Here is a 19,383-nt window from a genome sequence, read left to right on the forward strand (position 1 = left end):
AGTGCAATGTTGGCTGTCACACACAATGGGTTAGTGAATCGGCTGCCGCTCTGGATTGTCCCGGGCAATGGTCCCGCACTGTTGGAGAGGAGCTGGTTAACTGAGATGAACTGGAAATGGGGGTTGTTCACGCAATGTCATCTGTGGAGCGAAGTTCGTGCTCACAAGTCCTACAACAATTCGATTCACTATTCCAACCTGGCGTCGGGACTTTCAAATGCACTAAAGTAGTGATACACATCACACCGGACACCAGGTCAGTGCACCACAAAGCCAGAGCGGTGCCATATGTGATGTGGAAAAAGATCGAGAGCGAATTGGACCGGCTGCTGAGAGAGGGCATCATCTCGCCTGTTGAATTCAGCGATTGGGCGAGCCCCATCGTTCTCGTCCTAAAAGCGGATGGCTCTGTCAGGATCTGTGGCGACTACAAGACCACCATCAATCGGGTGTCCCTACAAGATCAATACCCGCTCCCGAGAGCGGAGGACCTCTTTGCCACGCTGGCAGGTGGCAAGCTGTTCACCAAGTTGGACCTCACTTCAGCCTATATGACCCAAGAACTGGCCGAATCTAAACTACTGACCACCATTACCATGCACAAGGGACTGTTAGTTTAGAACAGGTGCCTGTTTGGCATTCAATCAGCGGCCGCGATTTTTCAACGAAACATGGAAAGCCTGCTTAAATCCATTCCTGGAACGATCGTATTCCAGGTTGACATCCCCATCACGGGTCGAGACACCGAGGAACACCTCCACAACCTGAAGGAGGTGCTACGCTGACTGGACTGGGTAGGCCTGCGACTCAAGAAGTCAAAATGTGTGTTCTTAGCTCCTGAGGTTGAGTTTCTGAGCAGGAGGGTTGCTGCAGATGGGATTCGGCCCACCAAATCCAAAACAGAGGCGATTCTTCGAGCACCCAGGCCCTGCAACACATCAGAGTTGCGTTCAATCCTGGGACTGTTGAACTATTTCGGGAACTTTCTGCAAAACTTGAGCACATTGTTGGAGCCGCTACACGTGCTCCTGCATTAGGGTTGCGATTGGTTTTGGGGGGACTGTCAGGAACAGGCTTTTGATCGGGCGTGAAACCTACTTTGCTCAAACAAGTTGTTGACCCTGTATGACCCCTGTAAAAAAAAATTGGTTCTGACATGTGCTGCATCATCCTATGGGGTTGGGTGCGTGTTGCAGCAGGGCAATGCTGAGGGTCAACTACAACCTGTGGCTTATGCTGCCAGGTCGTGCTCTCAAGCAGAACGGGGATATGGGATGGTTGAGAAGGAAGCGCTTGCATGTGTCTATGGTGTAAAAAAAAATGTATCAGTACCTCTTTGGTAGGAAGTTTGAATTAGAGACGGACCACAAGCCATTAACATCCCTGTTGTCAGACAGCAAGGCTATCAATGCCAACGCATCAGCTCGAATACAGCGATGGGCTCTCACACTGGCTGCTTATGACTACTTCATCCAGCACCGGCCCAGCACTGAAAATTGCGCTGACGTGGTCAGCAGGCTTCCACTGGCCACCACTGAGGGGGCAGCGGAGCAAAGCACCGAGATGGTCATGGCTGTCGATGCCTTTGACAGCGCAGGCTCCCCCATCACAGCCCGCCAGATCAAAATCTGGACAAACAGAGATCCCCTCCTATCCGATTAAGAAATGTGTCCTGACTGGGGATTGGGCGCCCGCACACGGAGCATGCCCTGAGGATGAGCTCTCCATCCAAGCCGACTGCCTACTATGGGGCAGCCGAGTAGTTATGCCCCAGAAGGGCAGGGAGGCATTCATCAGGGAACTCCACAGTGAGCACCCAGGCATTGTGCTGATGAAGGCCATTGCCCGGTCACACGTTTGGTGGCCTGGAATTGATTCAGACCTGGAACACTGTGTTCGCAGGTGCATGACGTGTGCCCAGCTGGGTAATTCCCCCAGGGAGGCCCCGCTCAGCCCGTGGCCCTGGCCCACCAGGCCATGGTCACGCATTCATGTTGACTACGCGGGTACGCTCATGGGTAATATGTTCCTTATTGTGGTAGATGCGTACTCGAAATGGATCGAGTGCATCATTCTGGATTCATGCACGTCATCTACCACGTGGAAAGCCTACGTGCGATCTTTGCAACCCATGGATTGCCGGACATTCTGGTTAGTGATAATGGCCCATGTTTCACAAGCTACGAATTCCGAGAGTTTATGTCGGGCAATGGCATCAACCACGTCAGGACTGCGCCATTCTAGCCGGCCTCCAATGGCCAGGCAGAACGTGCGGTCCAAATCATTAAGCAAGGTATGCTCAGGATTCAAGGACCTTCCCTATAATGCCGCCTATCGCGTCTCCTGCTGGCCTATAGATCTCGACCACACTCGCTCACGGGGGTCCCGCCCGCAGAGCTACTAATGAAGGGGACACTCAAAACTCGGTTGTCCCTCATTCACCCAGTCCTGATCGACATAGTTGAGGGCAAACACAAGTCACAAAATGAGTACCATGACCATAATTCGAGGGGGAGATGTATAGAAATAAATGATCCTGTATTCGTCCTCAATCACGCCATGGGGCCCAAATGGCTTGAGTGCACTGTAATTGACAAAGAGGGGATTCGGGCCAAGTTTAAAAAAAAAGGTTCAGCATCGACACGGAGGAACCTGAAGAAGACCACGAGATGGAGCTCACAACATCGCCAGTGAACGAGCAACAAGAGCAATCAGAAGAATGCACAGTCCCTGCGGTCAGCCCGGACAGGCCTGAATCACCACAGGTGACAGACACTCACGTCAGTGTCCAACAACCAGAGCCCCAACTGCGGCGCTCCACAAGGGAGCGTAGACCACCTGAAAGACTAAACCTATGATCCCAATAAGACTTTGGGGAGGAAGGTGATGTCATGTATGTAACCACAATGTAACACCACTGTATTACTGTATACTTTCAACCTAGATGCACACCTTGACCACTAGGGGTGAACTTGTGGGAGACACTCCTTACCTGATCACACAGGTATAAAAAGGGAGGTCACATGCAGGGTCATGGTCTTTGGAGTCCTGTGAATAAAGAGTTACGGTCACAGTGACCTTGTCCCCAGAATGTGCCTCGTGTGGTTTCATGCTGTAGAGTAAGGACTTTACAGGCTAGGGTCTACTTGCAATGGAAATCCTATGTTTTGGGATAACCTTGCCTGGGCAAAGATTTCCATTATGGTGTCTAAACCATGGCTTCTGTGATCCATGGATATTCCTCAGAAGCTGCATGGTGCTGCGCAGCGGAGGATTCTTGCATCTGTAGGTATTACTCTGGTTTTCCTTACAGGAAGATTTCCTGACTCTCCATCGAACCTCTAGGGTGACTACGTAATTTCCTGAGCTCCAGAAATGATTATAATCATTCCATTACCAATGCACTGTGCTTTCTTTTCAATGATAACCACGTTGCATTGACAAAGCGCAGTCAATCAATTAGTTGTGAATAATTTGGCATAAAAAGTAGGGAGGAGATGAGAAGAAATATCTTTACTTGGCGAGTTGTTATGATCTGAAAAGGTGATAGAAGTAGATTCTATAGTAACTTTCAAAAAAGGAAATTGGATATACTTAAAAAGGAAACAAAAATCAGGGCTATGGGGAAAGGATGTGGGAGTGGGACTATCTGATAGCTCTTTCAGAGAGTTGGTACTGGCACTCCTGTGATGTATGATTCTAATCTTTTTCCAATCAAAGTGTTTGCATTTTGGGAGAAACTTCGGACCTGTCTTCTTCGAGCTTCAAATAGTCTTATTTAATGTAGGTTCCAAACTTTACAATTCTCCTCAAAATGTAAACAATAACAGATGCTTCTCCTGCACTGTCTTTCAACAAAAAATTGATCTTTGAAGCTCAGTTGCTCACTTCTTATATGGTGAAATGCTACCACAGGATCACTGGTATAGCTCAGTTGCTGCTGGTCTCAGACTAGCCCCTGACTATGAGAAAGTCAGCCACAAGTGTGCTATTTACGATCCTTTGAAGGTACACTGGAGCAAAACCTATTCAAAATTGAATCTTTCATAACTGCATTTGTGTGACTGCCATTCACTATATTCCCATTTTCTAATCTTTGCCTTATTTTTATATTCTTATCTTGCTAATTTTACCAAAGCACAAACACTTACATTATGGAATCAGATAATCAGTTATTGGCACATAGTCTGATTTAGTGGACATCTTGTAATCTTCCTAATTACTCCCTCCCTCAAAAACACAGCAGTCTTAATATAACGATATACATATAAAAATAGATAGAATGCAATAAAATATAAGGCAGTAACTTAATGTGGAGTTTGGATGACACCAGACAATGAAATCAAAATCAATGGAGTTCATGGACATCATCTGAATCCCACAATTAGATCTCAGGCTTTAAATTACCATATGCTATCTATTATTAAAAATAATATAATATATATGCTGGAGACGTCATTCAATTCATTTTAGTTCAAGGTTTGGTTTAGCTTGTGTGGTAAGTTGACTAGTGAAAGTAGTGTGTTAATTGGAACAAAAGAGTCACCTCTAAAATCACTGCTGTTAGTTCCTTGAGAAATAATTTAAGGTTGATTTATGTGCTGCACAGAATTATTATAGACACTTGGGTGAGTATGGTAGCTCTAGGGGTTCTGATGACATCAGAAACCATGATAGCGAAGCTTAAATAGATTATAGATGTCATTTATTAATCACTTCCATATTACAGAAGAGGGAACTCTACTAAAATGGCAGATGTGGAACAGATAAATTGGTTAATCGCACTGGGTGGGAATGAACCCGCTGCAGAATATAAATGGAAAGTTTTTAAGAACAAAATAAAACATGTGGAAGATATGTACTTTAAAAAATGTAAATATCAAAATGCTATTAAGTTGTTGGCAGGAGTTTTATTCCTTTTCATTCCTTCACTTCGAGTGATGTTATGGTGGTGATGTTATGGCGTGTTATGCAATGCTGATGTGTGATGGTGTTCACACTGGCTGATTAACAACTTGAATACATGAGTAACTATTGCAAGTTTATGATAATGTCCAATTGATAAGCAAAAATAATATAAAAAGAAATTGCTTCACTATACGCACTCATTTTATTTTAAGAAATTTAAACAAACAACAGTATACAGTCTAGTTTGGGTAACTTTGAACAATTGGCAAAAATATTTTGTGACCTTTACTAATAGGAAATCCACAGGAAATCGAAATGTGTTTCAAAATATTGACCTACTTGCATTGCTTTTCGTAGTTTTTTTATGTATCGATTGATAAAATGTTGTCAGTTCCCTTTTATCTTATGGCTGACGTCAAGATTTATTTAGTAGATTTATTGCTCCCTCCTATTTTGGGACGAGACATTCACGAGCACCGGTCACTCTCCAAACTTAAACCTGAGACAACTCTCAGCCATACGAGCGTTGTGATTGACAGCTCTGATAACCATACACGAGCCGCGCTCTGGAGATCACCACCCTTGAGCCAATGGGCGAGGAGCAGGGGGGCGAGACTTGTTTAACTATGAAATGCAACTGCAGACTGCTTGTGGCAGGTTCGAGTACAGGCGAAGTAACAAAGAAGGGGGTCGAGAAGCGCAGCTCAGAAAATTTAAAAAAAGTCTTTCGTTGTTTTCTTACCCCAAAATCCCATTCAAAATGAATACATCGTGCGCCCGGTGTGGTTTCGGCGTTTATCCCGCAGAGAAAATAGTTTGCATAGATCAGGTGAGTGAATATTGCTGAACCTTCATCAAAGTGTCAGCATTTTAGACTGTTATTAAATTAAAGATTTTGCACAGTTAATAACAAGTTTACTTTGTTATCCGCAGACATGGCACAAGTCTTGCTTTCATTGTGATGTCTGTAAAATGATTCTAACAGTCAACAATTTTATCAGCCACCAGAAAAAACCTTATTGCCATGCGTAAGTTAACATGAATGACAACTTTATCAGATTATTCTCATTAAAGACGATTATACCCTAATGAATATTAATGTACTCTTAAAATATACCAGCGTATTCAAATCGCACAATTAAAAGCGTAATGTTATTGAATATTGCTTCATTATTGTTAAACGGGTCGAATTTATTTCTGTTTTTACTGTGTCCACTGAAAGTACCACAGCTTTTCTAATTTTAGATCGACATATTTATCGCATTGAAGTTCTTGAAACTATTCATAGTAAGAGCACACTGTATGATTGAAGAGTCAAGTCTACATAACCTGAGTAAATTGACAGAAAATTCGATCGATTCTCTTTTGTAAGTTAGTTGCAATGTTTTTTTTTAATTCGCAGCCATAACCCCAAAATCAACAAGTTTACCAGTATATTAGATACACCTCTGAACCTGAACGTGAAAAAACAAAGCGAATCTAGTGAGGTGGGTAAACAGCGTTATAACGGAACACAGCGTACTTTGTCGACATACAACACATCCTCAGATACCACTCGAGAGACGAGTTAACTAAACAATCCGCAGTGTAGTCTCTATATCAGTCGCAACTCATGTTGTTACAATAGGCAGTGACTGTTTCAATTTAAGCAATAAAGTAACTAATTCTTATATGACTCAGACCGATGACATTTTGCAGTAAATTCAGTAAACTTTCTCTTACTTTTGGTGACAACCAAGCTTTGGAATGAAGCCTGTGTTACAGCAACATCTATTTCTGGACAGCAACTGTGATGTGACACCTCAGTGCTCGTGCTCCGACCTCATATAGAGGTTAAAATTATAGTCTGAGGATTACTTGTCGTCCATATTCTGTTGCTTTCAATCACAAGTCATAAACTGGTCCAAAGATGCTAAACAACGTGTGCATGACATTTACATTTAACCCGATCCTTTTTAAGTTAGTCTTGTGGGTGTGAAAGTTGAATAATGAAAAAATGTCTCAACATGTTCTGCCAGGTACAGTATATATAGTTCTGTATAAGATGGTTCTTACTATTAAAATTACCCTTGCATGGCATGTTATTTCCCCATATCTTTGCCATGATGTTTATTAGAATCACGTTGTTCTTAAATCCTAATAGATAACATTACAGAATTTTATTTTTGGTGTAGTTGAATTTGTACCTCAGCAGCAGGTGAAACTTTTCATGTGTATAGAAGTTTAACAGATATAAGCCACTCTCCCTTTGTGTTATTTAAATGACCACATTTTATTTGTGACAACTTAAAACAAGTATTAGAAATCAAAAATGTTATTCTATCCAACATGCATTCTGATTGATACCAGTAACTGAATATGTTATAACGGCAGCATGAATTGTGTCTTTTTGTGGATTTAAAAAGTAGATATTGAAAAAAATTATGAAATTAACACCTTACAACTAATTGGTTTTCATCTTTGAATGCTATCCAGCAACTATCTATTCATAAAACAAGTGACTGTGTATAACATTGAATGCCGTGAGTATGAGATCCATTTTATTGGAGATACAGTTATGACACTGCTTTTTAAATAGTGATCATTTAACGGTGGGGACAAGCACTTTAAAGTTGAAGTAAATATAACCAATGATAGCAGTTCTTCAGTTACAGTGTTTAATCTACTCTCTATTTAATCCAGATGGTGTTTCTTGCTCCTCTGGTGAGTTCAGTCTGAGCTCACTTATTCAGGTCCCCTGGGACACTATGATGCATTTAGTGTGATGATAATCATGAGCAAAATGATAACCACTAACGACTATTTCTCTGTAAAGCCAGTTCACCTCCCCTCACCCAGCTTGGTGTCAGAATCATTTGAAGAGGGGAATTTAACACATAATCTGTGAGACGTCAGTGATATAATTTTCCTATCACTCTATGCCTGAAAAATCTAACTTTGAGCAGTCTGACGAGGAAAAGAAAAGTGCAGCATAATTAATTACAAACAATCAGTAAAAAAAATAGGAAAAATGAAGAGAAAATGGAATAATAAATGGGACACGTGCATTAGTATGGCTGAGATCCCGACAAGTACTAATACAGTACAATTTAAAATTCAACATCATAAAATGTCCACTGAACTTTTGTACTTAGATTAAGTACCGTGAGGAAGCCGAAAAATTCAAATCAGTTTTTCATTGGGATATAAAATCGAAGCAACTGGAGCATGCCTGTACTGTTGGGCGACTTGCGAGTAAGGTAAGTGACCTGATCTTATTGTCTAATAAAGTGCTGGGGGTATCAAAATTAATCATTAATTACATTATGGTCCTGAAAATCCGTAATTGTTTTGGTGGACTCCTGCCATAACAGCCAAAAACTAATTTCTGGGATAGCCTTGCGGGGTGGAGCCTCTGCCCATCGACACAAGGGGGTGAATGGCAAGGGATAAGAGTTGCCACGTCACCGGCCTTTTTGGGGACCTGGCCTTGCTCCATGGCCTTGCCCCTCCCTGTCTCTGTAGTCTCCTCCAGCCCCACAACCCCCTGAGAAACATAGAAACATAGAAAATAGGTGCAGGCCCTTCGAGCCTGCACCACCATTCAATAAGATCATGGCTGATCATTCCCTCAGTACCCCTTTCCTGCTTTCTCTCCATACCTGTGATCTCCTTAGCCGTAAGGGCCATATCTAACTCCCTCTTGAATATATCCAATGAACTGGCATCAACAACTCTCTGCGGCAGGGAATTCCACAGGTTAACAACTCTCTGAGTGAAGAAGTTTCTCCTCATCTCAGTCCTAAATGGCCTACCACTTATCCTAAGACTATGTCCCCTGGTCCTGGACTTCCCCAACATCGGGAACATTCTTCCCGCATTTAACCAGTCCAGTCCTGTCAGAATCTTATACGTTTCTATCAGATCCCCTCTCATCCTTCTAAACTCTGGTGAATAAAGGCCCAGTTGATCCAGACTCTCCTCATATGACAATCCAGCTATCCCTGGAACTAGTCTGGTGAACCTTCGCTGCACTCCCTCAATAGCAAGAACGTCCTTCCTCAGATTAGGAGACCAAAACTGAACACAATATTCCAGGTGAGGACTCACTAAGGCCCTGTACAACTGCAGTAAGACCTCCCTGCTCCTATACTCAAATCTCCTAGCTATGAAGGCCAACATACCATTTGCCTTCTTCACCGCCTGCTGAACCTGCATGCCAACCTTCAATGACTGATGAACCATGACACCCAGGTCTCGTTGCACCTCCCCTTTTCCTAATCTGCTGCCATTCAGATAATATTCTGCCTTCGTGTTTTTGCCCCCAAGATGGATAACCTCACATTTATCCACATTATACTGCATCTGCCATGCATTTGCCCACTCACCTAACCTGTCCAAGTCACCCTGCAGCCTCTTAGCGTCCACCTCACAGCTCACACCACCACCCAGTTTAATGTCATCTGCAAACTTGGAGATATTACACTCAATTCCTTCATTCAAATCGTTAATGTATATTGTAAAGAGCTGAGGGCCCAGCACTGAGCCCTGCGGCACTCCACTAGTCACTGCCTGCCATTCTGAAATGGACCCATTTATCCCGACTCTCTTCTTCCTGTCTGCCAACCAGTTCTCTATCCACGTCAGTACATTACCCCCAATACCATGTGCTTTGATTTTGCACACCAATCTCTTGTGCGGGACCTTGTCAAAAGCCTTTTGAAAGTCCAAATACACCACATCCACTGGTTCTCCCTTGTCCACTCTGCTAGTTACATCCTCAAAAAATTCCAGAAGATTCGTCAAACATGATTTCCCTTTCATAAATCCATGCTGTCTTGGACTGATCCTGTCACTGCTTTCCAAATGCGCTGCTATTTCATCCTTAATGATTGATTGCAACATTTTCCCCACTGCTGATGTCAGGCTAACCGGTCTATAATTACCTGTTTTCTCTCCCTCCTTTTTTAAAAAGTGGTGTTACATTAGCTACCCTCCAGTACATAGGAACTGATCCAGAGTCGATAGACTGTTGGAAAATGATCACCAATGCGTCCACTATTTCTATGGCCACTTCCTTAAGTACTCTGGGATGCAGACTATCAGGCCCCGGGGATTTATCAGCCTTCAATTTCCCTAACACAATTTCCCGCCTAATAAGGATATCATTCAGTTCCTCCTTCTCACTAGACCCACTGTCCCCTAGTACATTCGGAAAGTTATTTGTGTCTTCCTTCGTGAAAACAGAACCGCAGTATTTGTTCAATTGGTCTGCCATTTCTTTGTTCCCCATTATAAATTCACCTGAATCCGACTGCAAGGGACCTACATTTGTCTTCACATATTTATAGAAGCTTTTGCAGTCAGTTTTTATGTTCCCTGCAGCTTCCTCTCATACTCTATTTTCCCCGTCTTAATTAAACCCTTAGTCTTCCTCTGTTGAATTCTAAATTTCTCCCAGTCCTCAGGTTTGTTACTTTTTCTAGCCAATTTATATGCCTTTTCCTTGGTTTTAACACTATCCTTAATTTCCCTTGTTAGTCACGGTTGAGCTACCTTCCCCGTTTTATTTTTACTCTAGACAGGGATGTACAATTGCTGAAGTTCACCCATGTGATCTTTAAATGTTTGCCATTGCTTATCCACCGTCAACCCTTTAAGTATCATTTTCCAGTCTATACTAGCCAATTCACGCCTCATACCGTCGAAGTTACCTTTCCTTAAGTTCAGGACCCTAGTTTCCGAATTACCTGTGTCACTCTCCATCTTAATAAAGAATTCTACCATATTATGGTCACTCTTCCCCAAGGGGCCTCGCACAACAAGATTGCTAATTAGTCTCTTCTCATTACACACCACCCAGTCTAGGATGGCCAGCTCTCTAGTTGGTTCCTCGACATATTGGTCTGGAAAACCATCCCTGATATACTCCAGGAAATCCTCCTCCACTGCATTGCTACCAGTTTGGTTATCCCAATCAATATGTAGATTAAAGTCGCCCATGATAACTGCTGTACCTTTATTGCACATATCCCTTATTTTTTGTTTGATGCTGTCCCCAACCTCACTACTACTGTTTGGTGGTCTGTACACAATTCCCACTAGCGTTTTCTGCCCTTTGGTATTCCGCAGCTCCACCCATACTGATTCCACATCATCCAGGCTAATGTCCCTCCTTACTATTGCATTAATTTCCTCTTTAACCAGCAACGCCACCCTGTCTCCTTTTCCTCTCTGCCTATCCTTCCTAAATGTTAAATACCCCTGGATGTTGAGTTCCCAGCCTTGGTCACCCTGGAGCCATGTCTCCGTTATGCCGATTACATCATATTCGTTAACAGCTGTCTGCGCAGTTAATTCGTCAACCTTATTCCAAATACTCCTCGCATTGAGGCACAGAGCCTTCAGGCTTGTCTTTTTAACACACTTTGCCCCTTTAGAATTTTGGTGTACTGTGGCCCTTTTTGTTTTTTGCCTTGGGTTTCTCTGCCCTTCACTTTTACTATTCTCCTTTCTATCTTTTGCTTCTACCTCCATTTTATTTCCCTCTGTCTCCCTGCATAGATTTCCATGCCCCTGCCATGTTAGTTTAACTCCTCCCCAACAGAACTAGCAAACACTCCCCTAGGACATTGGTTCCAGTCCTGCCCAGGTGCAGACTGTTCGGTTTGTACTGGTCCCACCTCCCCCAGAACCGGTTCCAATGTCCCAGGAATTTAAATCCCTCCCTTTTGGACCACTCCTCAAGCCACGTAGTCATCTGGGCTATCCTGCGATTCCTACTCTGACTAGCACGTGGCACTGGTAGCAATCCTGAGATTACTACTTTTGAGGTCCTACTTTTTAATTTAGCTCCTAGCTCCCTAAATTCGTGTCGTAGGACCTCATCCCGTTTTTTACCTATATCGTTGGTACTTATGTGCACCACGACAACTGGCTGTTCACCCTCCCTTTTCAGAATGTACTGCACCCGCTCCGAGACATCCTTGACCCTTGCACCAGGGAGGCAACATACCATCCTGGAGTCTCGGTTTTGGCCGCAGAAACGCCTATCTATTCCCCTTCCAATCGAATCCCCTATCACTATAGATCTCCCACTCTTTTTCCTGCCCTCTTGTGCAGCAGAGCCACCCACGGTGCCATGAACTTGGCTGCTGCTGCCCTCCCCTGATGAGTCATCCCCCTCAACAGTACCCAAAGCAGTGTATCTGTTTTGCAGGGGGATGACCGCAGGGGAGCCCTGCACTACCTTCCTTGCACTGCTCTTCCTGTTGGTCACCCATTTACTATCTGGCTGTGTACCCTTTACCTGTGGTGAGACCAACTCGCTAAATGTGCTATTCACGTCATTCTCAGCATCGTGCATGCTCCAGAGTGAATCCACCCGCAGCTCCAGTGCCGCAGTGCAGTCCGTCAGGAGCTGGAGGCAGATGCACTTCCCGCACACGTAATCATCAGGGACACCGGAAGCGTCCCTGACTTCCCACATAGTACAGAAGGAGCATGACACGTGTCCAAGCTCTCCTGCCATGAATTAACCCTTAGATTAACTTATTTTGGCAACAACAATGCTAAAGGTTACTTACTGATAAAGAAAAGCAAACGAAAAACTTCTTCCCAATCACTTACCCCCTTGGATGTGACGTCACCTTTCGCTTTCTTTCTACTTCTTTTTTGCCTTCTCCCTGCTGCACAAGCACGTCTCCTCGACCACGAACTCCTGACTGCTGAACTCGCGGCCTTTTTATAGGCCTCCGACCCCGGACTCCCGCCTCCTCGACCACGAACTCCCGACTGCTGAACTCGCGGCCTTTTTATAGGCCTCCGACCCCGGACTCTCGCCTCCTCGACCACGAACTCCCGACTGCTGAACTCGCGGCCTTTTTATAGGCCTCCGACCCCGGACTCTCGTCTCCTTGACCACGAACTCCCGACTGCTGAACTCGCGACCTTTTTATAGGCCTCCGACCCCGGACTCCCGCCTCCTCGACCACGAACTCCTGACTGCTGAACTCGCGGCCTTTTTATAGGCCTCCGACCCCGGACTCTCGCCTCCTCGACCACGAACTCCCGACTGCTGAACTCGCGACTTTTTTATAGGCCTCCGACCCCGGACTCTCGCCTCCTCGACCACGAACTCCCGACTGCTGAACTCGCGACCTTTTTATAGGCCTCCGACCCCGGACTCTCGTCTCCTCGACCACGAACTCCCGACTGCTGAACTCGCGGCCTTTTTATAGGCCTCCGACCCCGGACTCTCGTCTCCTCGACCACGAACTCCTGACTGCTGAACTCGCGACCTTTTTATAGGCCTCCTATCCCGGACTCTCGTCTCCTCGACCACGAACTCCCGACTGCTGAACTCGCGGCCTTTTTATAGGCCTCCGACCCCGGACTCCCGCCTCCTCGACCACGAACTCCCGACTGCTGAACTCGCGACCTTTTTATAGGCCTCCGACCCCGGACTCTCGTCTCCTTGACCACGAACTCCCGACTGCTGAACTCGCGACCTTTTTATAGGCCTCCGACCCCGGACTCTCGTTTCCTTGACCACGAACTCCCGACTGCTGAACTCGCGACCTTTTTATAGGCCTCCTATCCCGGACTCCCGCCTCCTCGACCACGAACTCCCGACTGCTGAACTCGCGGCCTTTTTATAGGCCTCCTTAGATGTCTGCGCTCCTCTAATTCGGCCCTCTTGAGCATCCCTGATTATTATCGTTCAACCATTGGTGTCCATGCCTTCTGTTGCCTAGGCCTTAAGCTCTGGAATTCCCTGTCTAAACCTTTATGCTTCTCTATCTCTCTTTCCTCCTTCAAGACACTCCTTAAACCATACCTCTTTGACCAAGCTTTTGGTCATCTGCGCTAATTTCTACTGATGCGACTCGGTGCCAAATTTTTTCTTCTCATAATACTCCTGTGAAGGCGCTATATAAATACAAGTTGTTGTTGTTTCTGGTGTGACCAATGGATGGATGTGGGGTCCACTTGAGCATCCAAGCCTCTTCTGTAGGTGGGTGGGGCGTGCTGAAGGCATTTAAGTTGAGAGCCCTCCCAATGACTCAACAAGCTTTGGCAGAGTCAGTGGCTGAAGAATGGGCAGGCACATCCCGGTAGATTTTCAGGGCCTGTGGGGTCAGTGGAAACAAAAATCGGGAGGGGTGTAAAATGGGCTGTCCACTTGTGACCACTGTTTTAAACTATCGCATAATGTCAAGATCTACCTGTATATGTTTTACATGTAACAATTGCTTTGAAATAAAAACAAGAAAATCTGTTCTTATTTAGCATTTTTAATTAAATAGTTATAAAAAAAATTGATAAAACAACTTCGGGGAGATTTCCCTGGGTCTGTGTCCAGACATGAAAATTGGATGTATGCTCCTGTAGCTTTCCGATGTTCGATGCGTCCAGGAAAGTTTCCCCTCTTCTGTCTCTCTGTGATTCTCTTTTTAAATACAAACAAATATAAAGAAGCGTCATCATTGAAAAAAAATGCTCTGGTTTGCAGGTGCAATATACCAAAGCATGGGATGAAACAAAGGAATCATATCACCTACCACCAGATATGCCCTCTATTCTTCAAGCACATCAAAATATGGAACTTGTCAGCAAGGTAGCACGTGGCCAGTTGCTCTTGTTTACTTTATATAGAGTTATTTGACATGTTTTAAGATTAGGCATTGGTTACATCAGTGGTTAAAGTTAATAGATAACACTTTTTTGTCTCGTTCAAGTGGTTTCTCAATTTTTTAACATTACAGAATGTGTACCAGGCTGCTTATGAAGAAGACGAAAGTTGGTACTCTACTTGTGTTACAAGTCCAGAGCTTGTACGAGTTGCCCAGGCACAAAAAGCTGTCAGTGATGTAAGTGAAAGGAGATACATTTAGCTTGACTTTCAATGGTGAATACTTTTGACTGTTTAAAGAATAAATGGTTGACAACAATCTTATGTAGGGCTCTAATGTGTGCTGTGTGATTGAGTGATCGGACAGACATTTGTGCCAGTGATCCAAAATAAGTTACTGATCTGACCAGTGTCACCATGGGAGACACTCAGCAGATGCCAGGCATGTCCACACAGTGACAGAGGGAAAATTGGGAGTTGTTATCCGCAGGCTGATCTCCTACATCTCCAAGGAGCCGATTCAAAGTGACATTAGGAGAGGCATGGAACTAGATGGCCTGCCATTTCAACTAGAATGGTGCATAGTATAGGCAACTCAAAACAGAGGAATGGAAGGGGGAAGAATCTTAAAAAGGTGCCTCACTCAACAAAAATAGATCATTTATATTATGTTGATTAACTCTTTCAAAGTATTGTTGGGGATGTGTAAATATGTATCAAGGTATTGATTTTATTTGGATTAATTGATAATTGGGTAAGAGTTTAAAGGCAGTTATGGGGTTCTGGTCACATCATACTTTTCTGAATGTTAGCGAGATCTGATCTTCAAGAGCAAATAGTAGCTTGTTGCTGCCGTCACAGCATCTTATATATTAAGTATGATCCCAGAGTGAAAACGTACATTGTTATAACACTGCTTTTCAGAAGCTGTATTGAGACAGTTCTGCATCTGAGATTTGAAAAGAAGATAAAGGCTCATCAGATTAATGGGAAAGAAGCTAGCTGAATAGCTGGGGCCTACAAACAACAAGAGGCAAACTCGGTGATTGGCTAGTCCTGTTGGTAGCAACTATATCAGAGATAAATGCATGACTTTAATCATGATGATTGCTGAGAGCACAATAATAAATAGTACTGGTATGGAAATGGGTACATCAGAGATTTTCTATAGTATTATATATATGTTCCAGGAACTGATATGCTTTCAGACATTATCGGCCTAGAAGTCTATCCCTTCACTCTGCAAGTAACAGAGTCCTAGCCAGCGTGTGCAGAGTTCTATTGGTCGGAAAAGTGGTGCTTTGTTACCGGCATTTCATGCAGATGTTTTAAATTGAGAGAGAAAGTTGAGGCACAACTACAGCAGCTGTTACGCTCCTGGACGTATGGCTTACATGTTAACAGATATTTTGGTGCCACTCCAGTGCTGATCTTGTGTAGGACTGACAATCTTACCACATGTTTAAAGTTAAACTTGGCGAACCACATTAGAAAACATCATGCATTCTCCTTCACTGACCTTCAAGTCAGAAGCCTAGGATGAGTTCTTGTCAAACAGGCTAACTTGAAGAGAACACAGGGTTGCCAAAGAATTAGCTATCAGATGATGATCAGAAGGTTACTACGTTCATCTGAGATAAATCCAGGCCAATACTAAAGAGCTTAGGACCTTCTCACTTAATGAAAGTATTTTTAATTGTCAAAGTCCGACACAATGAAAACCTTTTGTATTTCTGAATTCCTGAAGGTGGAGTATAAACATGGACGTGGAGAGCACATTTCTCAGTACGCGTCTGTGCTGGACACTCCACAGTTACTAAATGCCAAAGCAGGTGGAATATTGGCCAGTGATGTAAGTACTTTTCATAATGTTGTTTCTGGGAAGACCATTTTAAGAGAATAGAGTTATTCTGTTGGGAATGGACACTGAAGGGGAGGCCTTAATGAAAAAATGTATATTTTGTCCCTGGCCGTTCCCATTTCCCCCTTTCCTCCCAAGCCTACGTTTGCATTACTTGTAGGCAAACTAAGGTGTACAGAGGAGCATTGTTTTTGACAGTTATTTGGAGAGCTGGAAAGTTACAGAAGCCTGAAAGCTACTCTCTGTGTATAGTTAGATTGATCATCTATGCTGTATTTAATAAAGTCTGTTTCATATAAGCCATCATCGAATGTCTCGTACTTACCCGAAGCATGTCATTGTGAACCATGTAAGGAAGGAGGATGACTAACAGTTATCTAAACAGCTACCACAAGGGTATATTAAGCAGGGCTGAAGAGGATAGCCTTGGTGTCCGGGGTATCTTCCTTTCAGTACACCATTGTTTTCAATGGTGGCAGGCAGAGATGATTTGTATAAATGAAAACATTTGTGATTACTGCCCGGGAGCAGCCATTGCAGTGTATGATACAGTGCTCCTCATTATTGACCAGATCCACGTTAATGGAGTGGAAGCCCTTGAGTTTAAGCCTTGGCATTATGTCAGTTGGCCTGTGGCCACAATGCGTAATATCAGTGATCCTCTGTGCACTTTCATCGATCCAATCATTTCATGTTGCTGTTGCTATTGAGTGAAAAAGTTAAGTTGTTAAGGAGGGTTTAAACTAGCTTGTTCCAGGGCCCGTCGCTCCAGTTCTGTTTGTGGCCCCGACCTGCGGTGGTGTTCTCACACAGGTCGGGACGGCCCACGACGTTCCAGGGCCCGGCTGGGGGCACCACCGCAGGTCGGGGCTATGGATAGAGCTGGATCGCCGGGCCCTGGAACATCGTGGGCGGAGGTGCAGCGAATGAGGGTACGGGGCCCAGAAGAGCCGAGGGCTCAGGGGCAGCACCGGCCTTCCCCTACTGCGATATGTGTGCGCACTAGGTCCGTGCAGCAGAGCAGGTCTCCAGTCGTCCTGGTTCAACCAGTTAGGGATAAAGGCCTAGCTCTGTCGAGCCCGTGTGGTGGCTGATGTGCAACAGTCACCACACGTTAAAAAAATCCACGCACAGGCATCTTCCACCCCCTCAATTGGAGTTCAGGACTGGAACATCGGGTCCTTCATTGAAACATCTGTGAACTCTTGTGGAAGCAAGTCATCCTCGTTCGAGGGACTGCCTATGATGAACTTTACCCTATCCTGCCCCGTATCCTGACAGTGCTGCATGGGCAGTTAGCAGTCCTTTACTTGCTACTGGCATCCAAAATTTTGGTTCCACCTCTAATGCTCTCAGTTTGCTATGAGCAATGTGTTTAATGTGCCAGAAAATATTCATTCTTGCACAGATTCGTGCAGTGTTTGAACAGTGCTAGCGAATGGTACTGTGTGGCGCAATGTTAATAGCTGTATTTTGTCTTTATTACAGAAACAGCAAATCTATAGACTTTGTTTATAGAATCATAGAATCATAGAAATTTACAGCACGGAAGGAGGCCATTTTGGCCCATCATGTCTGCGCCGGTCGACCAAGAGCTATCCAGCCTAATCCTACTTTCCAGCTCTTGGTCTGTAGCCCTGTAGGTTACAGAACTTTAAGTGCACATCCAAGTATCTTTTAAATGTGGTGAGGGTTCCTGCCTCTACCACCCTTTCAGACAGTGAGTTCCAGACCTCCACCACCCTTTGGGTGAAGAAATTTCCCCTCATATCTTCTCTAAACCTCTCCCCAATTACTTTAAATCTATATTCCCTGGTTGTTGACCCCTCTGCCAAGGGAAACAGGTCCTTCCTATCCACTCTATCCAGGCCCCTCATAATTTTATACACCTCAATCAGGTCTCCCCTTAGCCTCCTCTGTTCAAAGAAAACAGACCCAACATTTCCAATCTTTCCTCACAGCCAAAATTCTCCAGTCCAGGCAACATTCTTGTAAATCTCCTCTGCACCCTTTCCAGTGCAATCACATTTTCCTGCAATGTGGTGACCAGAACTGCACACAGTACTCCAGCTGCAGCCTAACCAGTGTTTTATACAGTTCAAGCATAACCTCCTCGCTCTTGCCTCGACTAATAAAGGCAAGTATTCCATATGCCTTCTTAACCACCTTATCTACCTGGCCTGCTACCTTCAGGGATCTGTGGACCTGCACTCCAAGGTCCCTTTGTTCCTCTATACTTTTCAGTGTCATTCCATTTAATGTGTATTCCCTTGCCTTGTTTGACCTCCCGAAACGCATTACCTCGCACTTATCGAATTCCATTTTGCCACTGTTCTGCCCACCTGACCAGTACATTGCTATCTTCCTGCAGTCCACAGCTTTCTTCTTCATTTAAGTCCAAGTCATTGATATATACCACAAAAAAGCAAGGGACCCAGCACTGAGCCCTGCAGAATCCCACTGGATGCAGCCTTCCAGTCACAAAAACACCCAATAACCATTACCCCTTGCTTCCTGCCTCTGACCCAATTTTGGATCCAACTTGCCATTTTCCCTGGATCCCATGGGCTATTACTTTCGTGACCAGTCTGTCATGTGGGAACTTATCAAAAGCTTTGCTAAAATCCATATACATTACACCATACGCACTGCCCTCATCGACTCCCCTTGTTACCTCCTCGAAAAATTTAATCAAGTTAGTCAGACATGACCTTCCCTTGACAAATTCATGCTGACTGCCCTTGATTAATCCATGTTTTTCCAAATTAAGATTTATCCTGTCCCTCAGGATTTTTTTCCAATAATTTTCCCACCACCGAGGTTAGGCTGACTGGCCTGTAATTACTCTGTCTATCCCTTTCTCTCTTTTTAAACAAAGGTACAACATTAGCAGTCCTCCAGTCCTCTGGCACCACACCTGTAGCCAGAGAGGATTGGAACATGATGGCCAGAATGCCTGTTATTTCCTCTTTAGCTTCTCTTAACAGCCTGGGGATTTATC

The 19,383-nt window shown here is 44.4% G+C and overlaps 2 protein-coding genes across 16 annotated transcripts in view; one reads left to right on the plus strand and one right to left on the minus strand.

The window, feature by feature from the left end:
* The window catches only part of casp7 (caspase 7, apoptosis-related cysteine peptidase), a 153,293-nt gene that overhangs the window by 90,783 nt on the left and 43,127 nt on the right, over window positions 1-19,383 (minus strand). For 5 of the 7 annotated variants that reach the window (XM_070876626.1, XM_070876625.1, XM_070876623.1 and 2 more), the window contains exon 1: window positions 6,631-6,714. The exons of 1 other annotated variant lie outside the window; for it this stretch is intronic. The gene's annotated coding sequence lies outside the window, so the exon portion shown is untranslated. Of the gene's footprint in view, window positions 1-5,247; window positions 5,265-6,630; window positions 6,715-19,383 lie in introns of those variants that run through there. One more of the 7 variants, XM_070876621.1, reaches the window with a different exon arrangement.
* nrap (nebulin-related anchoring protein) overlaps window positions 5,549-19,383 on the plus strand; it is a 220,693-nt gene continuing 206,858 nt past the window's right edge. For 8 of the 9 annotated variants that reach the window (XM_070876611.1, XM_070876610.1, XM_070876615.1 and 5 more), the window contains exons 1-7: window positions 5,549-5,737; window positions 5,842-5,936; window positions 6,311-6,395; window positions 8,043-8,147; window positions 14,402-14,506; window positions 14,655-14,759; window positions 16,269-16,373. In XM_070876611.1, the coding sequence (XP_070732712.1) occupies window positions 5,669-5,737; window positions 5,842-5,936; window positions 6,311-6,395; window positions 8,043-8,147; window positions 14,402-14,506; window positions 14,655-14,759; window positions 16,269-16,373 (669 nt within the window). In that variant the 5' untranslated portion in view covers window positions 5,549-5,668. The remainder of the gene's footprint in view (window positions 5,738-5,841; window positions 5,937-6,310; window positions 6,396-8,042; window positions 8,148-14,401; window positions 14,507-14,654; window positions 14,760-16,268; window positions 16,374-19,383) is intronic. The other variant, XM_070876614.1, reaches the window with a different exon arrangement.

This window comes from Pristiophorus japonicus, chromosome 3, assembly GCF_044704955.1.
Source record: "Pristiophorus japonicus isolate sPriJap1 chromosome 3, sPriJap1.hap1, whole genome shotgun sequence".
NCBI lineage: Eukaryota > Metazoa > Chordata > Chondrichthyes > Pristiophoridae > Pristiophorus > Pristiophorus japonicus.